Genomic DNA, 22,052 nt, shown 5'->3' with positions numbered 1-22,052 from the left:
TGCGATTCGAGGCGTCTTCCCCCACCTCCAAAGTGGATCCCAACGGAGAACTCCGACGGTGATACCAAATGACCAAGAAAAAAGAGAAACACAAGAGCGCACCAAGATAAGAGATATAAAGTGTATTACCAACAAGATAAGATAGCAACCACTTACAGGAATAAAAACTTTAATATTCCCCGATCTCGACGATAACTTCTATGGTGGGGCATCACATGAGGTGTGCAGGGGCAGTATCAGTCCTCAGAAATCAGTCCCGTGTGCTGGGGCTGTCTCCGTAGCGCTGTCAGACCTCCACAAGTATAAGCGTGGCTGAAAGCGTAGCGCGCATGCTCTTCCCCTTTCCTTTCTCATTAGGGTTTCCATTCTTATCCTTTTCCTTTCTCTTTTCAGCTTTTCTTATCTTTTTTTCTTTCTTTATGTAATATATGTATCCCATTTTTATGTTTTACATGTTTTTAATGAGTTTTATTTGTTTTTATGTGATTGGACAATGTTATACATGTTGTTCATATTATTATATATGTATATTTTTATTACACTTGACCATATGGGCCACCTGTTTTTGTCACTTTATATGCCCCCCCCTTTTTTCAGTTTGTGACATTTCTTCTTTTGAGCTTGAGTATACTCACAAACTTATAAGTGCCATTAGACTACTATCATATGTCTCTCAAGCCTATAAATAACATTGTGGACATATATGAGAGGGGAGTATTCTAAATTTAGTCCACCCCTTTCAGTTATCAGCCGGATTGGCTGCACAGTCATTGGGATTAACCAATGACGAATCTGGATAGACCTATAAAGGACCCCAAACAGGTGCCCCAGTTATTGCCTGATGAAGTATACTTTGGTATACGAAACGCGTCGCGACTTGTGTTTCTGGCCCATATCCTTGTGACAGCCAGTATACACACAAGTGTATCGATTCCGATCACGATTTCAATAACCTAAACGGACAGGCATCCCAAGGACAGCTGCAGAGGGCTTCTTTTCCTGCGCATGCGCGCTACGCTTTCAGCCACGCTTACACTCGTGGAGGTCTGACAGCGCTACGGAGACAGCCCCAGCGTGCGGGACTGATTTCTGAGGACTGATACTGCCCCTGCACACCTCATGTGATGCCCCACCATAGAAGTTATCATCGAGATCGGGGAATGTTAAAGTTTTTATTCATGTAAGTGGTTGCTATCTTATCTTGTTGGTAATACACTTTAGATCTCTTATCTTGGTGCGCTCTTGTGTTTCTCTTTTTTCTTGGTCATTTGGTATCACCGTCGGAGTTCTCCGTTGGGATCCACTTTGGAGGTGGGGGAAGACGCCTCGAATCGCAGGAGCAGCAAAAGAACAGAGAGGAATCAACATTCCACACCCTTAAAGAGCCTGAGCGTGGACTGAACTATTTCCTACTGGTAATCTGTGTGACCCACTCGTTGAGTCACACAGCATCCCCCTTTTTCCCATCCAGTTTACGCAGCAACTATTAGACTCTTATGGTTTTATTGTCCCATTAAAACATTTTTGATAAATTGGGTACATCAATTAACTTGTGTATATTTTGTCATAGTATTGATTGTTGTATTGTTCAATGTTTCGTCCACCTTTTCCTTCCCTTCCCCCCCCCCATTCTCCCTTCCTCTTTTTCCTTTTCTCCTTCCCCTCTTCCCCTTCCTTCTCCCCTTTCTCTTTCTTCTCCACGCCTCTCACCTTCCCTATACGGACGTATTATGGCTGAATCTAATACCAGCCAATTCCTAGATTGTCTCAAGAATAGGTTTAACAAACCAGAGCTGTTTAGTAAAATGTTTTCAGACACACCATTAGAAGAGGTGGCAACTCCTAGTTTGCCTTCTCTTATGAATGAATTGCATAAACTTTTGGAGAAAGAAACCAAGTCTAGGCTAGAAATGGCCACATTGGAGGAATACATAAGGGTGGGTCGTATACCAAGGGTACTTAGAGTCCTCAAACCTTCAACATATGTCACAGACAGTCCGGAGTTTGTCAAAGAATGGGAGAGGATTCAAGATCATTGCTCATTAGAGATAATTCGATTATTAATCCTGGAAAGGAAAAAATAAATAATTGAAGTAGACAGTAAAATAACTAAAGTCAAAAATGAGATCTTGGAGATTCCCTGTCTAGATAAACTACCGCAACTGACTAAAGACATGAATGTCAAATTGAGGAGATCAGAAAACCAAATTTTGATCAATAAAAATAAGAAATTCCTTAGAAATAAGAGGGACTATGCTCTTAATATACAGAGATGTTGGGACACAATAAAGGAAACCACTACAGGTGGAGATCCTGTTACACATGATGCCCACAAATCTAGTGCTATAGCCCCAACTCAATCTAAGGGTTCCTTACAAACTAAACACACTAATCTCAAAGCCAATATTACTATCCCAAGAACACCAAGGGATAATAATTTTCACGCTAGAACCACCCATGAGAAACACACTAGACTCCCGTCCAAATATCAAAGGAATGATACTACAGACCCTTCTGGATGGGGTACTAATGTCCACAAACATCAACAATGGAATCCCTACTATTCCAAACAGAATAGGAAATATAACAAACAACAAACTCCACATAATAGGAAAGACAATAGTGCCCCCAAAAAACATGTTAACACCCGTGGAGGACAGGAACATAGAACACCTACTATTCCTCTTCATAATAAATTTGAAGTATTAAAGGACCAAAAAGAGGAAATGGAAAATGAGGATTTTTTAAACAGGTTGGAGAAAATGAGAAAATCAATATCCACCTTGGACTCCAATCATCCGCCTCTATTGGGAGACCCCCCAAAAAATACAAGGAAAAGACAGGATTCAGGAGAGGACATAGAGGAAGTGGAACAAGGGTAGGAAAACAACCCTCCCCTCCCAAACCTATCCAGATGACCCAACATTAAAATCAAAGGGCATCTTTAATTTATCCAATTTCCGCATAGACCAAACCCTAATGAATGTCTTGGGCAAAGGACTTTCCCTGGCCCTACACGTAGAGTTAACAATTTTGATCTTTATATAGATCTTCAGAAATGTAATCGTAAGTTAACTCTAAGTAGACATTTCATTTCAGATCAAGGGGGTCATTTACCAATTCCTAACACTATTAACCCTATTGTCAGTACACTGTCTACTAGTGAACAAATTCAACTAGTGGACATGATGTCATTGATGGACGAGGGTCTTACTAGTACTAAGGACGACATGTCTATGCAACATTCATTGTTCAAACCTAATTCCATTTTCCATCCCTACCACTCTAGGGGACAATATATCGACATTTTTAACAAACTGGTTGAAAAGGAATTTCAGACTCTTGGACAATCGCAAACAACACGAATGAATCAGGATACAAACTTAACTGCTCAGGAAAGACATACGCTAAAAACATTACAATTAAATCCAAATATAGTTGTACATGAAGCAGACAAGGGTGGAGCATTATACTCCAAGATAGAGCTGATTTTTGCACAGAAGCTACAAGATTATTGTCAGACCCATTGTCCTATTGTAAATTGTCTAAAGATCCCACAGCTGAATTCCAACTGGGTCTTAATGAGTTGTTGAAATCTGCTTATCAATCAAACGTTCTCACAAAACATGAATTTGAGTATTTGTGTTGTACGGCTCCCACCATCCCTATTATGTATCATTTGCCTAAGATTCACAAATCACTCACCAATCCTCCGGGGCGACCTATTATTTCGGGGATTAATTCACTCACTGCTAATCTCTCTTCTTATGTAGATTCCTTTCTACAACCACTAGTACCACTGTTACCATCACATTTACTTGACACTACTTCTCTTCTCACTATTCTTACAGGATTCACTTGGAAATCTTCTTATCATTTAGCCACTTTAGATGTTCAAACACTTTAGACTTCTATTCCACACAAAGGGGGTTTAGATGCTATTGATCACTTTTTAGCACTACATGGCACTTTACCACTTCTTCAACGCAGGTTTATTCACAATTCAATAGAATTTATTTTGAAACACAATTATTTTCTTTTTGAACACGAGTTTTATTTACAACTGTGTGGCACTGCTATGGGGACACGATTTGCACCATCTTTCGCAAATTTATATATGGGATGGTGGGAATCGTCACACATATGGGGTACCAATGTATCTCCGCCGCAGTTGATCATGTTGCGGAGATACATCGATGATGTGATTGTAATCTGGGATGGTGACAGTATTTCATTTCATAGCTTTGTTGCCAGGTTGAATGATAATCAGTTCAATCTTATCTTTACTAGTGAATTAAGTCCAACTAATATTATTTTTTTGGATTTAGAAATATATATTGCTAACAATAAATTATACACTAAAACCCATTTTAAAAGCACGAATGTAAACTCCTTTCTACATCCAGCAAGTGGACATGAAAGGAGATGCATTAATAATATCCCATACATTCAGTTTTTGCGCATTAGGCGTAATTGTGCTGATTTGGAAACGTTCAAGGTACAATCACAGATACTCTTTGAATGTTTTCTACAAAAGGGTTATGACAATATTATTATTGATAGAGTGTATAAAAGGGCGTTGAATACCAATAGGGATAAATTGATTCAACCTCCGAACAGTAAGCGAACTAAAAATCAAAGTGTCGCCACCAATGAAAATATGAATATACCTATTCAACCATTGGAAAATACTGTTGTTAATAACTCTATTTTACCAATCACTACACCACATATTTTAGAACTCAATGAAACAGACCTTAAAAATAAAAATGAGAGAAAGACACCATATTTTGTAACTAAATTTAATAGTTCACATAGTAAGATCAAACATATTCTTAATAAATACTGGTATATCTTACACATGGATCCCATTCTGGCAAAGATCTTACCCAAAAGACCACCCATTGTCTTTATAAAATCCAATAATCTAAAAACTATTTTGGCCCCGAGTCTCCTTAAAGGTAGCGTTTCCACCAAAAAGAAGGACCATAGAGATTTATTGGGTTTAAAAGGTAACCACAAATGCAATAGATGTAAAATCTGTCCGAGAATGTTAACACAAGATCACTTTAAATCCAAAATTACAGATTTCAAATATGAGATCAAAAATTACATTGATTGTTTAACAACATATTTTATATACATGGGTGTCCGCAGGAGGGGGCAAGGGGGGGCGCTTGCCCCCCCCCCCTGGATCCAGGGCCGCCAACAGCGGTGGACAGAGGGCACTGGCGTGACAGGATTTAGCGCGCTCACGATGTGCAAGGAAGCGCGCGCGTCTCTGCAAAAAAAAAAAACCTCCCTTGTCTCCTGATTGGCTGGCGCGTGTTGGCACGCTGCCAGGATTATTTTTTTTGGCCCTCGCAAGCTCTATCTGAGCTTGCATAGCGAGGCCCGCCCTTTCCTGCATGGAGCAAGTAAGGTGAGTACTGCTCCATGCCACTCTCGCTTCCCCCTTGTCCTCCTGCTCTGATTCCCCCCCCCATTGCTCTGATCCCCCCCGTTCCAAAATCTTCCCCCTGCTCTGGTCCCCCCCGTTCTGATTCCCCCCTTCCCGTTCCGATTCCCCCCCTGCTCCGGTCCCCCCTTCCCATTCCGATTCCCCCCTGCTCAGGTCCCCCCCCCCGTTCCGTTTCCCCCCCTGCTCCGATTCCCCCTTGTTGCGAGTGTCTGAGTTTGTGTCTTTGTGTGTGTCTGAGTTTGTGTCTGTGTGTGTGTCTGAGTGTGTGTGTGTGTGTGTGTGTGAGTGTGTCTGAGTGTGTGTCTGAGTGTTTGTGTGTGTGTCTGAGTGTGTGTGTCTGAGTGTGTGTGTCTGAGTGTGTGTGTCTGAGTGTGTGTGTCTGAGTGTGTGTGTTTGAGTGTTTGAGTGTGTGTGTGTGTGTGTGTGTGTGTGTGTGTGTGTGTGTGTGTGTGTGTGTGTGTGTGTGTGTGTGTGTGTGTGTGATCAGGGGGAGGGAATGAATGTGAGGAGGGCGGATTCAGGGAGTGGGTTTGAGTCAGAGGGGGATAATTGATGGAGGGGGGAGAGTGAGGAGACAGGGGGTGTAATAGAGGAAGTGAGGAAGAGAGGGGGGAGGGGGGAGAGTGAATGAAGAAGAGAGGGGGTAAGAAAGAGATGGGGCTACACCTTGGGACTATCTGCATTAGAGTGGCACTAGACAAGGTGAGTGTGTGTGTGTGTGTGTGTGTGTGTGTGTGTGTGTGTGTGTGTGTGTGTGTGTGTGTGTGTGTGTGTGTGTGTGTGTGTGTGTGTGTGTGTGTGTGTGTGTGTGTCTGAGAGTGAGAGAGAGTGTCTGAGAGTGAGAGAGAGTGAGTGAGAGAGTCTGAGAGTGAGAGAGGGATTCTAAAGGGGAGGGAGTCTGAGGGGAGAGTCTGAGAGAGTCTGAGGGGGAGAGAGTCTGATGGGGAGAGAGTCTGAGGAGGAGAGAGTCTGAGAGGGAGAAAGTCTGAGAGAGTCTGAGGGGGAGAGAGTCTGAGGGGGAGAGAGTCTGAGAGAGTCTGAGGGGGAGAGAGTCTGAGGGGGAGAGAGTCTGAGGGGGAGAGAGTCTGAGGGGGGGAAGTCTGAGAGAGTCTGAGAGGGAGAGTCTGAGAGGGAGAGTCTGAGAGAGAGAGTCTGAGAGAGAGAGTCTGAGAGAGAGAGTCTGAGAGAGAGAGTCTGAGAGGGAGAGTTTGAGAGAGTCTGAGAGGGAGAGTCTGAGAGGAAGAGTCTGAGAGAGTCTGAGAGGGAGAGACTGAGAGGGAGAGTCTGAGAGGGAGGGTGTGTGTGTGTTTGTGTCTGTCTGTGAATGAATACAGACACCAACCCACAGTCAGTCAGTCACCCATCCAAGTGTCAGTCAGTCACCCAAGTGTCAGTCACACACAAGTCAGTCAGTCACCCACCCAAGTGTCAGTCACCCACCCCATCACCCACAAACCCCCCACACCCACTCTCTCTCTCTGTCTAGTTAAAATTATGCCCCCCCCCCAGAAAACATTTCTGCGGACGCCAATGGTTATATACATCTTACAATGTGGATGTGGATTACAATATGTAGGTTGCACCAAACGTCATCTTAAAATACGTGTGATGGAACATCTTAGAAATATTGTTAACATTCCCAAACTATTGGCTTCAGGTAAACCACTTAAACATTTGTTGTCCCATTTTAAAGACGTTCACCAGTGTAGTACAATGGGGGTCAAATATATGGGTATCGAACACATAACTACAAATATTCGAGCTGGTGATAAAGATCTGCAAATTGCAAGAAGGGAGCAGTTCTGGATTTTCACCCTCCAAACAAAATATCCTGGGGGTTTAAATGATTATGTGGAACTGACTCCCTTTTTGAGGTGACTACATATATGTCATGTTTTTAGTCTGCCAGTTGTTCATTTTAGGGTTCTGTTTCTTTGTGGGTTTTTTTTTATCAGATTCCTGCTCTTCCCCTTTCCTTTCTTATTAGGGTTTCCATTCTTATCCTTTTCCTTTCTCTTTTCAGCTTTTCTTATCTTTTTTTCTTTCTTTATGTAATATATGTATCCCATTTTTATGTTTTACATGTTTTTAATGAGTTTTATTTGTTTTTATGTGATTGGACAATGTTATACATGTTGTTCATATTATTATATATGTATTTTTTTATTACACTTGACCATATGGGCCACCTGTTTTTGTCACTTTATATGTCCCCCCTTTTTTCAGTTTGTGACATTTCTTCTTTTGAGCTTGAGTATACTCACAAACTTATAAGTGCCATTAGACTACTATCATATGTCTCTCAAGCCTATAAATAACATTGTGGACATATATGAGAGGGGAGTATTCTAAATTTAGTCCACCCCTTTCAGTTATCAGCCGGATTGGCTGCACAGTCATTGGGATTAACCAATGACGAATCTGGATAGACCAATAAAGGACCCCAAACAGGTGCCCCAGTTATTGCCTGATGAAGTATACTTTGGTATACGAAACGAGTCGCGACTTGTGTTTCTGGCCCATATCCTTGTGACAGCCAGTATACACACAAGTATATCGATTCTGATCACGATTTCAATAACCTAAACGGACAGGCATCCCAAGGACAGCTGCAGAGGGCTTCTTTTCCTGCGCATGCGCGTTACGCTTTGAGCCACGCTTACACTCGTGGAGGTCTGACAGCGCTACGGAGACAGCCCCAGCGCGCGGGACTGATTTCTGAGGACTGATACTGCCCCTGCACACCTCATGTGATGCCCCACCATAGAAGTTATCGTCGAGATCGGGGAATATTAAAGTTTTTATTCATGTAAGTGGTTGCTATCTTATCTTGTTGGTAATACACTTTATATCTCTTATCTTGGTGCGCTCTTGTGTTTCTCTTTTTTCTTGGCCACTGTGAGATCAGTTTAATAAAATGATGACATTTGTTAGAAAAATCTGGGACAGTTTAAAGAAAATAAGTTGGTTTTGTATCCTTTTTTTTTTAATGGTATCATATTTTGATCACATGATATATAATACATTGGAAAAAAGATACCTATGACAATCTAAGCTTGTGCTGAAAGAAAACAAATATAACGTTTTTATAGGTACATAGAAAGCCTCCAGCAGGAATCGTGGCTAAACCAATATATAGCAAAACAATTCAATGTGTTTGGCAATGCATGTGGTAACCTTTGGCAACAAGAGGGTTACACAACGTACATCATGTGAATTGATGAATGTTATACAGTAGGTACAGTATATGAAGGGACAATGCCAGTTACAAATCAATAGGACACATAGCTGCAGTCAAAACATTGCTGTGTACTAGCTACAAAGAAAGGTTCCCTCACTGTGACATGCTACAAATACACACAATGCATACATACTGCATTGCATATAATACTGTAGCTGTGAGAGCTGTGTGCCTGCATATTTCTATAATTAACAGATGGGCATACTGGTAGAACAGTGTAAAATAATATACAGTTGCCTCTTTTCTGGTCTTGTTTAGCTGCAGAATTCTAAGTCAAAGAAAAATAATTTCAATACATTGTCATTTTTGTTCACTTTTTTTTTGAGTACAATACAAACAAGAGTGAAACATACTGTAATGTTCTGCTCCTTTTTGAGGTGTGAACTGGTGTTAGCAGCGATCCCAAAACTACAGGAGGTTAAAATAATTGCAAAGTTTAAATTGTGTTTTATTTCTTTTTTAAAACTGTGATTGTGCTTTAATGAGTCAATGCATATGATTATTTCACAAATACACCTAAAATGCAATTGTAATCTATATACAACTGACAAAATAGATTAACATTTTATATAGAAAAGATTAACCTTTGTTTGAAAGTGCAATCACACACTTAGACTAAGGGCCCGCTGCCTCAGACCACGCGCCCGCACTGCAGACAGGCGGCGCGTGGAGAGGCAATTGACCGCAACCTGTGGTCTGTAGGGAGCGGGAGCTGGAGGGCGTGGTTTGAGCGGAAGGCTCTCGTGCTGTCTGTGTCTCCCATCCACCCCCCCCCCTCCCCTGGTCCCTCTCTCACTCCCGGAGCCCCTCGCACTGTGACACAAAGCAAGGAATCCCAGGGGCGAACAGCACACAGGGAAGGACACACACACACAATGCCACACTTGGGGGAGGATCAGCACACAGGGAAGTACACAGTCACACGTGGGGGAGGATCAGCACACAGGGAACTACACACACAGTCACAAGTGGGGAAGGATCAGCACACAGGGAAGTACACACACAGTCACACGTGGGGGAGGATCAGCACACAGGGAAACACACGGAGCCCCGGGCCTCCTGCGAAACGGGCACCACAGGAGGGTGGGGGAGGGCGCTATGCACGGCTTCACAGACTTCCCTCCCGTAGCTCCAGACAGCTCCCCTCCTCATTGGCTCACTGCGAGGCCACGTGACGCGTTGCCGCTTGGGATCATGATCCTTGTGTATCCCCTGCTGGCTGACGCGTCACAGTGCGCAGCGAGCCTTGCAGCGAGGAGGGACTGGGACCAGCAAGGGAGGAACCCCGTTCTGGTAAGTGACGCACACGAGGCTGCGCGCCCCGCCAGATGCAGCGGGACCCAGGCCTTATCTCTACAAGGCACCAGCACTGAGCTACTGTACTGTACGTCTCTGAAGTGAAAAGCCAAATCATTTAGCAGAAGTGTCTCACCTATACCTGTATGTGTAGGCTGGATTCTGTATGAGCACAGAAAGCAATATTATTAACTACCTTCCTTAAAGTTTTCTTCGTGTACCATTTCTCTCATTTGTTTATTTATTCCCGATCCTTTGAGCTTTTCTACATCCTTTGAGCTTTTCTACATCCTTTGCATCTGCTAGCAGCTGAATGAAAGCTTGTGGAAGGCTGTCTGCATGCAGAGTGGGCTGAAGGTTGCACAGCACTGCTATACAGCTATTACTTTGCCTTCATCTTTACAAATTCAAATCAATATGTCTTGGCACACCTTTTTGGGACACAACTGATGTATCTCAGTTTGACCAGATAGGCCAGTACCTCTTTTAAATTAATGGTCCAGTATATATTTGGAGACGATACTAACACAGGCAAAAAAAAGGGAGGTGGGGAGTTTGAGGCATCCCTTTTTGTCAGACTATACCTTCACAAACCTTAAAATCATATAGAAAAGATAATAAATTGGTGGCGCACTTTGCGACGGTGGTAAGAGGGGAGATCGCAGCACGTTGGAAACAAAATGAGATTCCCGATTGCGAAAATTCGGAATAGAATTTGGACAGTTTGCCAGATCAAGAAATTGATGAGTCTTGTCAATGACACTGGCGCAAATTTTCTAAAAGTCTGGACGCCATGGTTGGCCCAGACAACATACCTGGGGTTGAAAGGTCCACGATATGGCGCTAATAAAGACAAGTGCGTTCTCCCTTGATGACGTGGCGACAAGACAAGTAGACGGGACAGGATAGGGACAGAGACAGAGACAGGCTAAGTACTCTTCGAGTAGTGACCCCCTGCCCGGGGATTAATTGGCACTATGGGATTGGCAGGAGATAAACCTAGCACGGGGCCTCCCCACCAGGACTGGAGAGCAAGAGAATACACAGCATCTGGCGGAGCAGCAGCGGGAGGACATCCCCACCCCACCCCACCCCACCCTACCCCACCCCTACCCTCCCTCTCCTGGGTCTGTCGTTTTTGTTTGTCTTTTTATTTACCTAGTATATCTCTTATTTGTTGTCTATAAGCTGGTCTGCTAGCCATGGTTATTGTGCATGTAGGATTAACGCTGATTTAAATATGCAGTTCACCTTACAAAATGTATATGAACACCGTGTCTATAAACCATGTGAGCAATCAATAAAAATGAAGTTGAAAAAAAAAAATCATATTTCACAGTCCCAATTTACTGACAATTTTTTTCTGGTACAGAATGTTAAATCTCACTGTTATGTTACGCTTTGCTATGCATTGCAGTCCACACCATTACTACGGAGGTTAATATGGTATGCATCTGCATGCGCATAATACTCCAAACAAACACTGATTCACTTTTTTTTTGGTTATTTAATTTTTTTTTATTTTTTTGTGTTGTATAATTTTACAGAGCGATTTTGCAAATTCTGTATCCCACATTCAAATGTGCTGCTTCTCAGTTTTCAGATTGGTTTAAAATGTCCCTTTATATGTCTCCAGCCTATAACAAAAAAGAACAGTCAATTAATAGAGTATATCATATTATATCCCATGACAGAAATCAGTTCTAATAGAATATAGTTGTAATCAGCACTCAGTAATGCATGATGTGACTGCAGATAATGTCCCTGGATCAGCAGTGTCAACAGCATACCAGCAATTTAAAGGGATTACCATAAAAATGACTTCTATTTAATGTGAAACATGCAACAATATTGTATGCAATGTGCTGTCCTTCAATAAGTATTGGTAGTATATAGGCATAAATCTTGTAAAAGTAATAAATGCAATGCATTGCTAAAGGGTTTATCTCCTTCCAACATGCATTTGTATAAGACTATAAGCAAACTTTTAATAGGTAGAGAATAGTACATTTCCAATTAATTGTAAGTTAAAAAAGCAGATATTTATATGGCCAATGTATACTGCATGGAATGATTTAGCCTAGTTTTGCGTAAAGACTGATGGTAAAGTCCATTCTTAGTCAACACGAAAAAAAAACAGTCTTAAGTGTTTATGAATACTAATCCTAAATGAGGATTGAAGTATTACTATCCTGCAGTAACTATAACAGATGGAGACAAAACACTGTGTCTGTGTTTTTGGTGACTACATCCTTTTATTTCTGGGAAAAATAAAACAGTACAATGTCGTATTCTCTTTATTTGAAAACAATGTCCAAGGGAAAAGATTGCAGTGGAAGGTGGAATCCATAAATGTAGATATAAATATCTGCTTTGATAAATGAAAACATTTGATTTTTAAATGTCTCCTCGGCCCTCAGCTCCAACCTGCTTTGCGCCACCGATTTGAGTATGCTGCCCCTCTGTTCCATATCTGTTCAGAGGGATGAGTTTCATTGACACTTTCTTCATGGAGTACCATCGGCTACGCCAGGTTGCCCAAATAATACCGTTGTCATAGCCAGTAGGGCTATCAGCCTCGGAGTAACGACCACCTGCAAAAGTGATAACAAAAAGAAGAGCGTGTTTACTGGTGGCTTTCTATGTTCTGTGGCACCAGAGACTTTTGTTGTACGTGTATCACTTCATTACTCAACTATACTTAATCTAGTGCCAATTAGTTCCATATAAATCCACAAAGTATATATATAAATGGCAACAAGTTTGCCTGTATGAAAGAACCAGACTTTTGCCAAATTACCAACTTTGTGTCGCATGGCTTTCTGTAAAATAGTTGTTGTAGAAAATTAAGATTAAGAGTTATATGAGACTGTATCAAAGGGAAGAATGAAATGGTAGCTTTAGGTATGTCACGAAATAAAACATTATATATTTCATTTTTCCTTGGTGTGCTACCAGTCCATTTTTTCTAGAATACATTATAAAGGCACGAGCAGACCTTTGCTTATGTTTGGAGACATACCTTTCATACCACAATCATTGTTTTGATTATATACACTTTTCTTCTACTGTATCTCTTTTGTGTAAGTATCAACATGTTTTTCTAAGAGTATATTACCATTGTAATATTTGCCGTTGAGGTGACCAGCATGGCACCTATTCATCCACCAACCAGACCCATCCTGTTTAGCACAGTTGCCATCAAACTTGTCATTGTCTTTGTCCGGGGTACTGAACTGCATGCCATTGTGAGAGGTGAAGAACTTGTCACTGGGATCATCTCCAAAGTCATAGCCATCAAAGGCGTCTCCAGCATCACCACCCATGAAGTAAGAATAAGTCAGGCGGTAATTGTCCTTTTCTGCCCCCAGTCTGAATGTGTTATAGTCAGCAGTGCTAAACAGACGAGATTAAAGCACAACTTTAAAATCCTATATATTGATCTTAAAAAGAAAACTAAACTGAAAATACTGTATGTGGCCAAATTAAGCTAAAACCTTACTTTATATCCAGGAGTGAAACAGTATAGCCATTCTATATTTCTAAATTAGAAAGAAATGGCATATGATGCTTATAGGATTCTAGATTCTCACCATGAAACATTACTGATAATATTTTCTTGCTTTCTGTACAGTGATATATTAATGACAATTACCCATCTTTCTACAATAGTATATAACCTAATCACCATTGCAAATCAATAATATGAATTGAGATGAATATGCTTTGTGTTCATTGTTTTACTTACCTTTTTTGGTTGTCCCAGTCTTCCAGCTCTACTCTTAAAACATATGGAATAGTGGATTGGGTGCTTATTAGGAATATCTTTTCATTCCCAAGCCAGAACTCTGTCTTGTCATTTGGTGACAAGTATCCAAACCCTTCTTTGTACTGAACCCAGTTCTTATTAAAGTCCACACTGCCATCGAGTCTCTGGGGAAAGAGAAGAAAATGCTCCTACTATATGCATATGATTTAGTTTTGTAACTAATTATCCAGACAATTATATATTAAAGGTGCAATTTGTGATGCTCTATTAAAAAGTGTCTCATATGGTTTACCCTTTTCTAAAAAATACCCTTTAAAAATGTTTCATGCTTTAAATACAGTAGAGATCTTATCTTTCTTTCTTATGCATCAACACTTTAAAGATTTGTTTCAATATTTGAAGGATTTTAGCACGGTACAGTAAGTAAAACAGCTGCAGTTGCCTTGTTATGAAATGACACATCTGCTGTTTTTATGATTACATGTATAGATTTCTCAAGAGGAATGAAATAAAGTAAAAAAATGCAAATTCTACGTTAAAAAGTTAATATTGGTGATGATTATTTTATCTTTATATTGTGACTCTCTGTTTGGAGTCATTACATCATTAACGCAGGAATTAGCATTCAGTTGGGCTTTCTGTAGGATATCACAGTTTATAGAATAAGACAATTTGGCAATGAGTTATACCATAGTATTCATATTTTAGATGCTCATCTTTAAGGTCGCGTTCTACACTTCCAGTGCTGACTTAAACCGAAGGCATCAACAACTTTTAAGCACTTACTCTTTGAATAACCGTCCACGCACTGCCAGATGGATCAATTTCACAATACACCAGGAACTGTTGCTTGGCTTTTAAAGGTTTGATATAGTACAGACCGCTGACCCTTGTACCCTTATTTGCAACGTCTTGACAATCTGGAAGACAACAATTCACCATTTGGCTGTAGTACTTTTGGTGTGGTGTATATTACACTACACCTTAGTGTAATGTTTATGAAACTTTATTTGTGTCACTTTAACATTACCTATACGGTATATACTTTATCTAACACATTTGTATTTCTAGTAAGAGCAAAGGCAGAAAACAGAGGTAATGCGCTTATCGCATAAAACGCCAGATTAGCACCTGTGCCAATGTTTTTACCTTGACACACCAACAGAATTGAGTCACATGGGAAGCAATTGTCAGTTCCTCAGGCAGTGAAATGGTTAATCAAAGAAGGGAAAAAATCACTGCTTTAAATGCCATATTTTCTTGGATAAAGCTGGTGCTATCTTTGTATTAGTGTTGCCTGCATGCAATTTGTTTGGTAAATAGTCCACTTAAAGCTGCAGTTCAGTTTTTTTTTTTTTTAATTTTTTTTTTTTACTTCAATAGCTTTATGTGTGCAATCTCTAATTACCTAAAGAACTGTATAGCTGTCAGTCAATTCGTTCTCCATGTATTGATAGGTCGAAATTTGGTGACATAATTAGTGAAGGGATCTGTTTATATTCTGCTTGTCTGTCAGTGGAAGCTCATGAATATTCATGAGCACTCCTGCACTGACATGTGCTAGAGGGAGGGCAGGGCTGACAAAGGGGTGTGCCAGGGCTTGTGACAGGACATGAAGGGGCGGTGCCTTAGCAAATGGTTGTTAAAATAGAATACAAGAAAATTGGTCTTTCAAAGTTGTTTTTTTAAAAACAGAAAATGCTAAAAGTATTTTTTCTTACTACAGAACTGATTTATTAAAAAAAACACACATGCAGGATATTGACTGAACTGCAGCTTTAAAGAGGCAAGCCAAGCATCTTTAAAAATATATATATTTTAATTAATCTTTTTTTGCTTTAATGAATGCAGCATTTGATTACTTTTATTGAAAACTAATTACCTAAGCTGCCAATCGATTCATTCTCTGTGATCGATCAGCAAAGATCTTGCTTTCCAGGGCTCACTAAATGGCTACCTTTCAGTTTCAAATCAATCCTTCAGCGTAACTCAGCAGCTACAATGTATCCAGTTAACACTAAGGTAACATTCTCGATTGTTACAGTTTACAGCTCAAACTGCTGGGAATATTGGCAACAAATGATCAGAAACAGGAAACTGTTGCAAAGATCTTGCAGTGCTGGGGAAGTGTGTTAAACCTGCTTTAGAAATCAAAAGATGTTCAGTATATTAAAAATAAAAAAAATGTAGTAACTATTGTCTAAAACTAGAGAACTGATTTATTTAAAAACAAAAAAAACACATGTAGGATATTGCTTGGATTGCTCCTTTAAGTATTGATGATTTCTAAACACATATTTACTAAGTGATGCTTCCAGTGCACACAAAACCCCAGTAAGCTCTTTATGGGAACCCCTGAGCCCCCACAAAATATATATGTATATGTGTCAAAAAGGAGAGCAGTTGAGCGTGGCACATATATATATATAGAGGGTTTCCAGTGCAGGCAGACACCTTAGGGCTCGTCCAGGCTGAGAGCGAGCGTGCATGCGCGTTCGTGCTCAGTGCGATCATACACATTGCGACAATGTTTTTAACCAGCGTGCACGCGCGTGCACGTGCTCATTAGCGCTCAGCTGCTTGGTCAGACAAATTCTTTTTAATTAGTCGCTCTTGCACTGGTCACATGCGCGGTTCAGCCAATGAGGGCGAACCGCTCAAGTGACGTCATGGGCACACCCCCACCCCTGCGCACACAACTACGCTGGACACAAATCGCTCCTGCTCTCACGGCAGGGAGCACGAGCAAGAACGCGCTCGCTCCCAGCCTGGCCGTGGACTTTTGTCCCATTAATCTTGCTTATCAATATGCCTACTGTGTGTCCGCTATCATCAAGTAATTAAAGCTTTGAAATGAAATTCAAACATACATATGATTACAAGTATTATTATTTCTGATTTACCTTTTCCAGTGAGTTCCTGTATTTGAACAGTATCTCTACATGGCTGTTGGCATTGAATTTCCAGATTGGCTGCCTTCTGTTTCAGCAGGAACATTTTATTGCTATTTGAAGACAAAAGATCTTGCAGATATCTGTAGTTAGAAAATACATATAATTAATAAGATAAGGGACCAAAACATTGGGATTTGCTTACCGGCTGGATCAATAAAGACTTTTTCTGCATTACAACACCCCCCCCCCCACCCCCTTTGATCACTTTGTGATCTTACACACACACACAATACCATGTGTATTACTACTGTGAAGCGCTATGTACATTAATGGCGATATATAAATAAAGACAATACAATACAATATACACACACACACACATATAATTATTATGTTGATTGCACTCAAAAATGAGATATGGTCACAAGGACATTTCCAAACTACTCTGTATTTTTTCAGAGGAAACACAAAGTTTCGGGGGTTGCAGACCTTTGTTAGATGTGTGATGGTTGTCACTACATCAGATAGCGGCTACCCCTGAAACTTTGTGTTTTCTCTGAAAAAAAATGAAAAGATACGTTTGTGAAATGTCCTTGTGACCATACTCACAAGGTTCAACAAAGTATCCGGCCGCTCCTCCTTCTCTTACCATGCACCCCAAAACTGGAACAGTCTACCAGAGACTCTCACAGCAACCACCAGTCTAAGTTCTTTCAAAACTAAAGCTGTCTCACATTTTAATCTGGTCTGTAACTGTTACATACATCTATAACATATATTATCTCTAACTGTGCATGCAATGTCTTGTATATAATGTATAACCTCTTCACTTACGTAACTATGTATTTTTAACCATGTATTATTTGTCAACTTAGCCCTATTTATTGATAAAATGTGTTACCAGGAAGTAATACATTGAGAGTTACCACTCGTTTTCAAGTATGTCCTGGGATACATATATATAATGCCATCAAGGTTGAAACATGTCTGTGAGTGGGTTTACTGGCTTTGCATCTCACCCCAGCCTATGCTTAAAAGCTGTGTTTAAAGCAGCATGCATTGGCTTAAGGGTTGCTCATGTAATATGAGCTTGAGACAAAAGGTAGCACTGTGTTCTCATTTGCATGTCATTTCCCAGAATCCCTTGCTGCAGTGGAAGTGCTGTGTGCTGGGCGATAATGGTGAAAGACAGGGTTGCAGACCTGTCTAAGACATGCAAATGAACATACAGTAATATTTACATTTGCTATATGCTTTACTGTGGAGGGTTTTTGTCACTTTTTTTACCCACATAACCTTAATTATATATATATATATATATATATATATATATATATATATATATATATATATATATATAGGCAATACGATACCGTGTAGAGACAAAATTTCCAACGTTTCGGTCCTTCGTGCGGGACCTTTCTCAAGGTGATGTGAATACAGAGTGAATTATAGAACTAAACTAGAAAGGTCCCGCACAAAGGACCGAAACGTTGGAAATGATGTCTTGTTAATACAAAGTTCTTTTGACAACCATTTGGAGTGCTGCCTTTGATATTCGTCTCTACACGCTATTGTATTGCCTATTTGTACTATACAGGATTTGCACCCACCATATTGATTTCCCAGACGGAGTGCCTATTGTTCTTTATCTTTTTTATATATATATATATATATATATATATATATATTTGGATATTGTGTGTATTTGTGTGTTTATATATATAAATATATATAAATAAATATATATAATCACACACTATATGTATAAACTATATATATACAATTAGATTGTAAGCTCCTCGGAGCAGGGACTCCTCTTCCTAAATGTTACGTTTGTCTGAAGCACTTATTCCCATGACCTGTTATTTATATTTATTTATTATTTGTTATTTATATGATTACCACGTGTATTACTACTGTGAAGCGCTATGTACATTAATGGCGCTATACAAATAAAGACATACAATACAATATACTGTATATATATATATATATATATATATATATATATATATATATATATATATATATATATATATATAAAAGTAGATTTTACCAGATTGGGGTTACATGTGCATATGGGACAAGCATCAGCATTTTTCATTTGTTTACAGTGTGCCAACTGAGTGTGATTTTTTCATATATATATATATATATATATATACATACGAGACAACGAGTATTCTTAAACTTGCCTTAAACTAGCCCGGTACATGCTGACACATTTCAGTGACATTTCTGCAGAGGCTAATGGCCCATCGGATTAACACAACAGGGGTCCCTGGCAGTCCTATTCAGTTTGAATGGGACTGCCAGGGACCCACATTGTTAATCCGATGAGCCATTAGTCTCTGCAGAAATGTCACTGAAATGTTTCAGCATGTACATGGGTCCTGTTGGTGATTGCCACTGGTTTGTTTTAGAATAACCGTCGGGACTACAGTATATGTATATATATATATATATATATATATATATATATATATATTTATATATATATATATATATATATATATATATACACATACACACACACAGTGTATATGTATAACAATATATATATATAAATATATATAAAATCACTTGTGAGCAGACAGGTCTGCAACCCCGCCTTTCACCATAATCACCTAGCACACAGTGCTTCCACTGCAGCAAGGGAATCTGGGAAATGACATGCAAATGAGCACACTTTGTCACCTTTTGCCTGAAATCCATTTTTACATGCTAATGCTCGCTATTAACACAGCTTTTAAGCACAGCATGGGAGTCAGATGCAAAGCCAGAGAAACCATTCACAGACATGTGAGACATATATAATTTCCAAGGTTGTTCCTGACAGTAGTGGGCATGCCTGGTCTCAAGCACAACTATCGGGACGATCCTGACCACTACTCTGCTCAACAATAAGGTCATAACCAACCACTTCCCCTCCCCATCTCAACAATTAGGACCCAGGAAGTGACTGATATTCGAGTAGCCAGGTGGTAGTATGGGAAATTTTGGAAGAGATAAGTGAAATACTTATCCTAAACCTTAGCATATCTTAAAAATCTTTCTTAACAGACACATTGTATATGACAGATCTGTAAGCAGGGAAAACAAGTGCTCATCCTTGCCTTGTTATACATATCTTTTCATTTTATGGATCCTTGACCTCTCTATTTGCCATAAGGCAAATGCAATGTGTTAACATTACAAATATGGCTAGAATATTATGAAATTGCAGATGGAATTGAGGGAAATATAAGTCTTGCCTTACCCTAGAAGCGCACAATTAACACTTTTGAATGTTAAACCCCTAAGAATCAGTTCATGCAAAGTGGCTTAAAAAAAAGTAATGGTACAGTGCCTAGCTTCAATAAAATCTGAACGTATTAAACATTGCAGAAAAGGTATTCGGACCATTTTGCAAAATGCAATATTTATGCATAGAAAACAGAAACAGAGAAAAACACTGTAAAATAATTAAATTCTCTTTGAAAAGAAACTGGAAAAATGAGCAGGGAAAATTAAATACGTAGTGGCACATTGTGTTTTTAAATACCCCCTGGCACAATCTCATCTCGTTCGCTGCTTATAATGTCTATATGGTGTTACATGGCTGCATATAGCACAATATATTTGTATTAGGAGGCATAATGCTAGTTGATCACCATAGTTTTTATTTTTAGAGGCAACTAGTAAAATGTAAAAAATAATAATAATAATAATATATATATATATATATATATATATATATATATATATATATATATATATATATATATATATATATATATGCAACTAAGGAATACCTACTGTATTTGATCTTCTTGCTGAATAACCGTTTTTTCGTATCTTACAATTTCCTCCAGCATATTTCTGGATTTTTGAGTGAAAGGGTCTATTACATCTAGTAAATAAAAATATGACAAAAATAAAGAACATTGAAGTATTTACAGAAGACAGATACTGTAAAATTCAACCATCCAATTTGTTTTATATAGAGGCGTACAAAAGATTGCTGATCCCATTAGATGTGAATGGCATAAGGCGTACTGTTGGTATGCCCTGATAAACATTCCTTACTTTGCTGGGATGTAGGGACACCCCTTTTTGTATCTCTCATAATATCCACTATTATAGACGTGCTACTTGAACTATTGCTGATTTGCTTTTGAAGGTCTTCCATATACTGCAAATCTTTGTCTACTTCTGTTTGGTATTTGTTTAAGAAGTCTGAAATGCCACATGTAGTCGGACAATATTCCCCCTGAAAGCAGATGAGAAACAAGAAGTTGGTGTTTTGTCTGAATCAATGCAATTCCTGTTAAGAATCAAATTTGGATAATTGTGTTCACTTACAAATCGCTCATCTAAGATGCAGCAGTTATCTGTGTTTGGTACAAGCTGTAGAAAATAAAGAATGAAATATATTAATATATATTAAATAAAGACCTAGAAATTATATCCTCACTTAGCTCAATCACTATTTTGTCTCTGGTAAAAAAAAACATCAAAGTTCTTAAACCAATAGGAAACAAAACTGCAAATAACATTAGCTAGAAAAAAATACATGTATGCATTATCTCATTTAATTAAAAGACCAGTAACAGACAGAAATGTGGTTGTATTACTTTCTTGTGAAGGTTGTATAAATGCAGAACTCAATACAAGTGCAATATAAGTGCACTCATTACAAGTGCAATATAAAATTATGTACTATATAACAGTAATTAAAAAGAAACATGTTGTTCTGCATCTCAATGAATAAATCTATGAGATACACATAGTAATATAAAATGTCATCAGAAATTGTATATATATATATATATATATATATATATATATATATATATATATATATATATATATATATATATATACAATTTCTATATATATATATAATTCCCCCCTCTTAATTCTGGTATTACTTTTCCAGTAGAGTTGTATAATATCCATATCTTTTTATCCTTTCCTTTTCAGCTATTGACTTTAATTCAGGTTTTATCCGCATACTCACGGCAAAGGTGCTTGAGAAGAGAAGTATAGACTGGAAGAGTAGAAAGCCGCGCTTGTATATTGGCGACATTATTGCAGGTCCCGTATGCCCTGCACCTGTTCGGCTGATGCGTTACAAATGAAGTAAACCCTGCAGTGCCCTGCAGTTTTATGGGCTCTTCTTGGTCAGCAACAGCATTACAGACAGTGGTCTGGACCTGCTGAATTTCAGGTCAAAGGGCAATAAGGGAGGAGCAAAAGCGATGACCCTGGGCACCACAGAACAGGAGCTCACAGTGAACATTAACATCATAGGGAACATTAACTCTTTACAGCCTAGTGATGCATCATTGAGTGCTAGACGGGTAGCTTGTAAAAAGAAAAGGGGGAGAGGGGGGGCCAGTTGTA

At 39.2% G+C, this 22,052-nt stretch overlaps 1 protein-coding gene across 2 annotated transcripts; it reads right to left on the bottom strand.

Moving 5' to 3' along the window:
• Positions 1–11,490: 11,490 nt before the first annotated feature.
• On the bottom strand, positions 11,491–21,825 carry FGG (fibrinogen gamma chain). Of its 2 annotated transcripts, XM_075612961.1 has the most exons (10): positions 21,667–21,825; positions 21,009–21,053; positions 20,733–20,916; positions 20,463–20,556; positions 16,671–16,801; positions 14,554–14,687; positions 13,747–13,931; positions 13,117–13,394; positions 12,426–12,592; positions 11,491–11,635 (listed from the first exon to the last, which is right to left on the bottom strand). In XM_075612961.1, exons 1-10 carry the CDS (start codon positions 21,733–21,735, stop codon positions 11,621–11,623), a joined length of 1,302 nt encoding a protein of 433 aa, XP_075469076.1. In that variant the 5' UTR covers positions 21,736–21,825; the 3' UTR covers positions 11,491–11,620. The 2 variants fall into 2 exon arrangements, with proteins under 2 accessions (XP_075469076.1, XP_075469069.1); XM_075612954.1 differs by lacking the exon at positions 11,491–11,635 and having other exon boundaries at positions 12,228–12,592.
• Positions 21,826–22,052: the final 227 nt, after the last annotated feature.

This window comes from Ascaphus truei, chromosome 1 (assembly GCF_040206685.1).
Source record: "Ascaphus truei isolate aAscTru1 chromosome 1, aAscTru1.hap1, whole genome shotgun sequence".
Classification (NCBI taxonomy): domain Eukaryota; kingdom Metazoa; phylum Chordata; class Amphibia; order Anura; family Ascaphidae; genus Ascaphus; species Ascaphus truei.
The sequence above is the reverse complement of the archived record's forward strand: the minus strand, read 5'-3'. Positions and strand labels throughout refer to the sequence as shown.

What these genes read in the sequence shown, in the direction of transcription:
- FGG (XM_075612954.1), bottom strand. Translation starts at nt 21,735, where the DNA reads ATGTCGCCAATATACAAGCGCGGCTTTCTACTCTTCCAGTCTATACTT. An exon ending in CGTGGACGGTTATTCAAAGA is followed by an intron (nt 13,932 to 14,553) that starts GTAAGTGCTTAA and finishes CTCTTTCCCCAG; the next exon opens with AGACTCGATGGCAGTGTGGA. An exon ending in CAACGGCAAATATTACAATG is followed by an intron (nt 12,593 to 13,116) that starts GTAATATACTCT and finishes TCACTTTTGCAG; the next exon opens with GTGGTCGTTACTCCGAGGCT.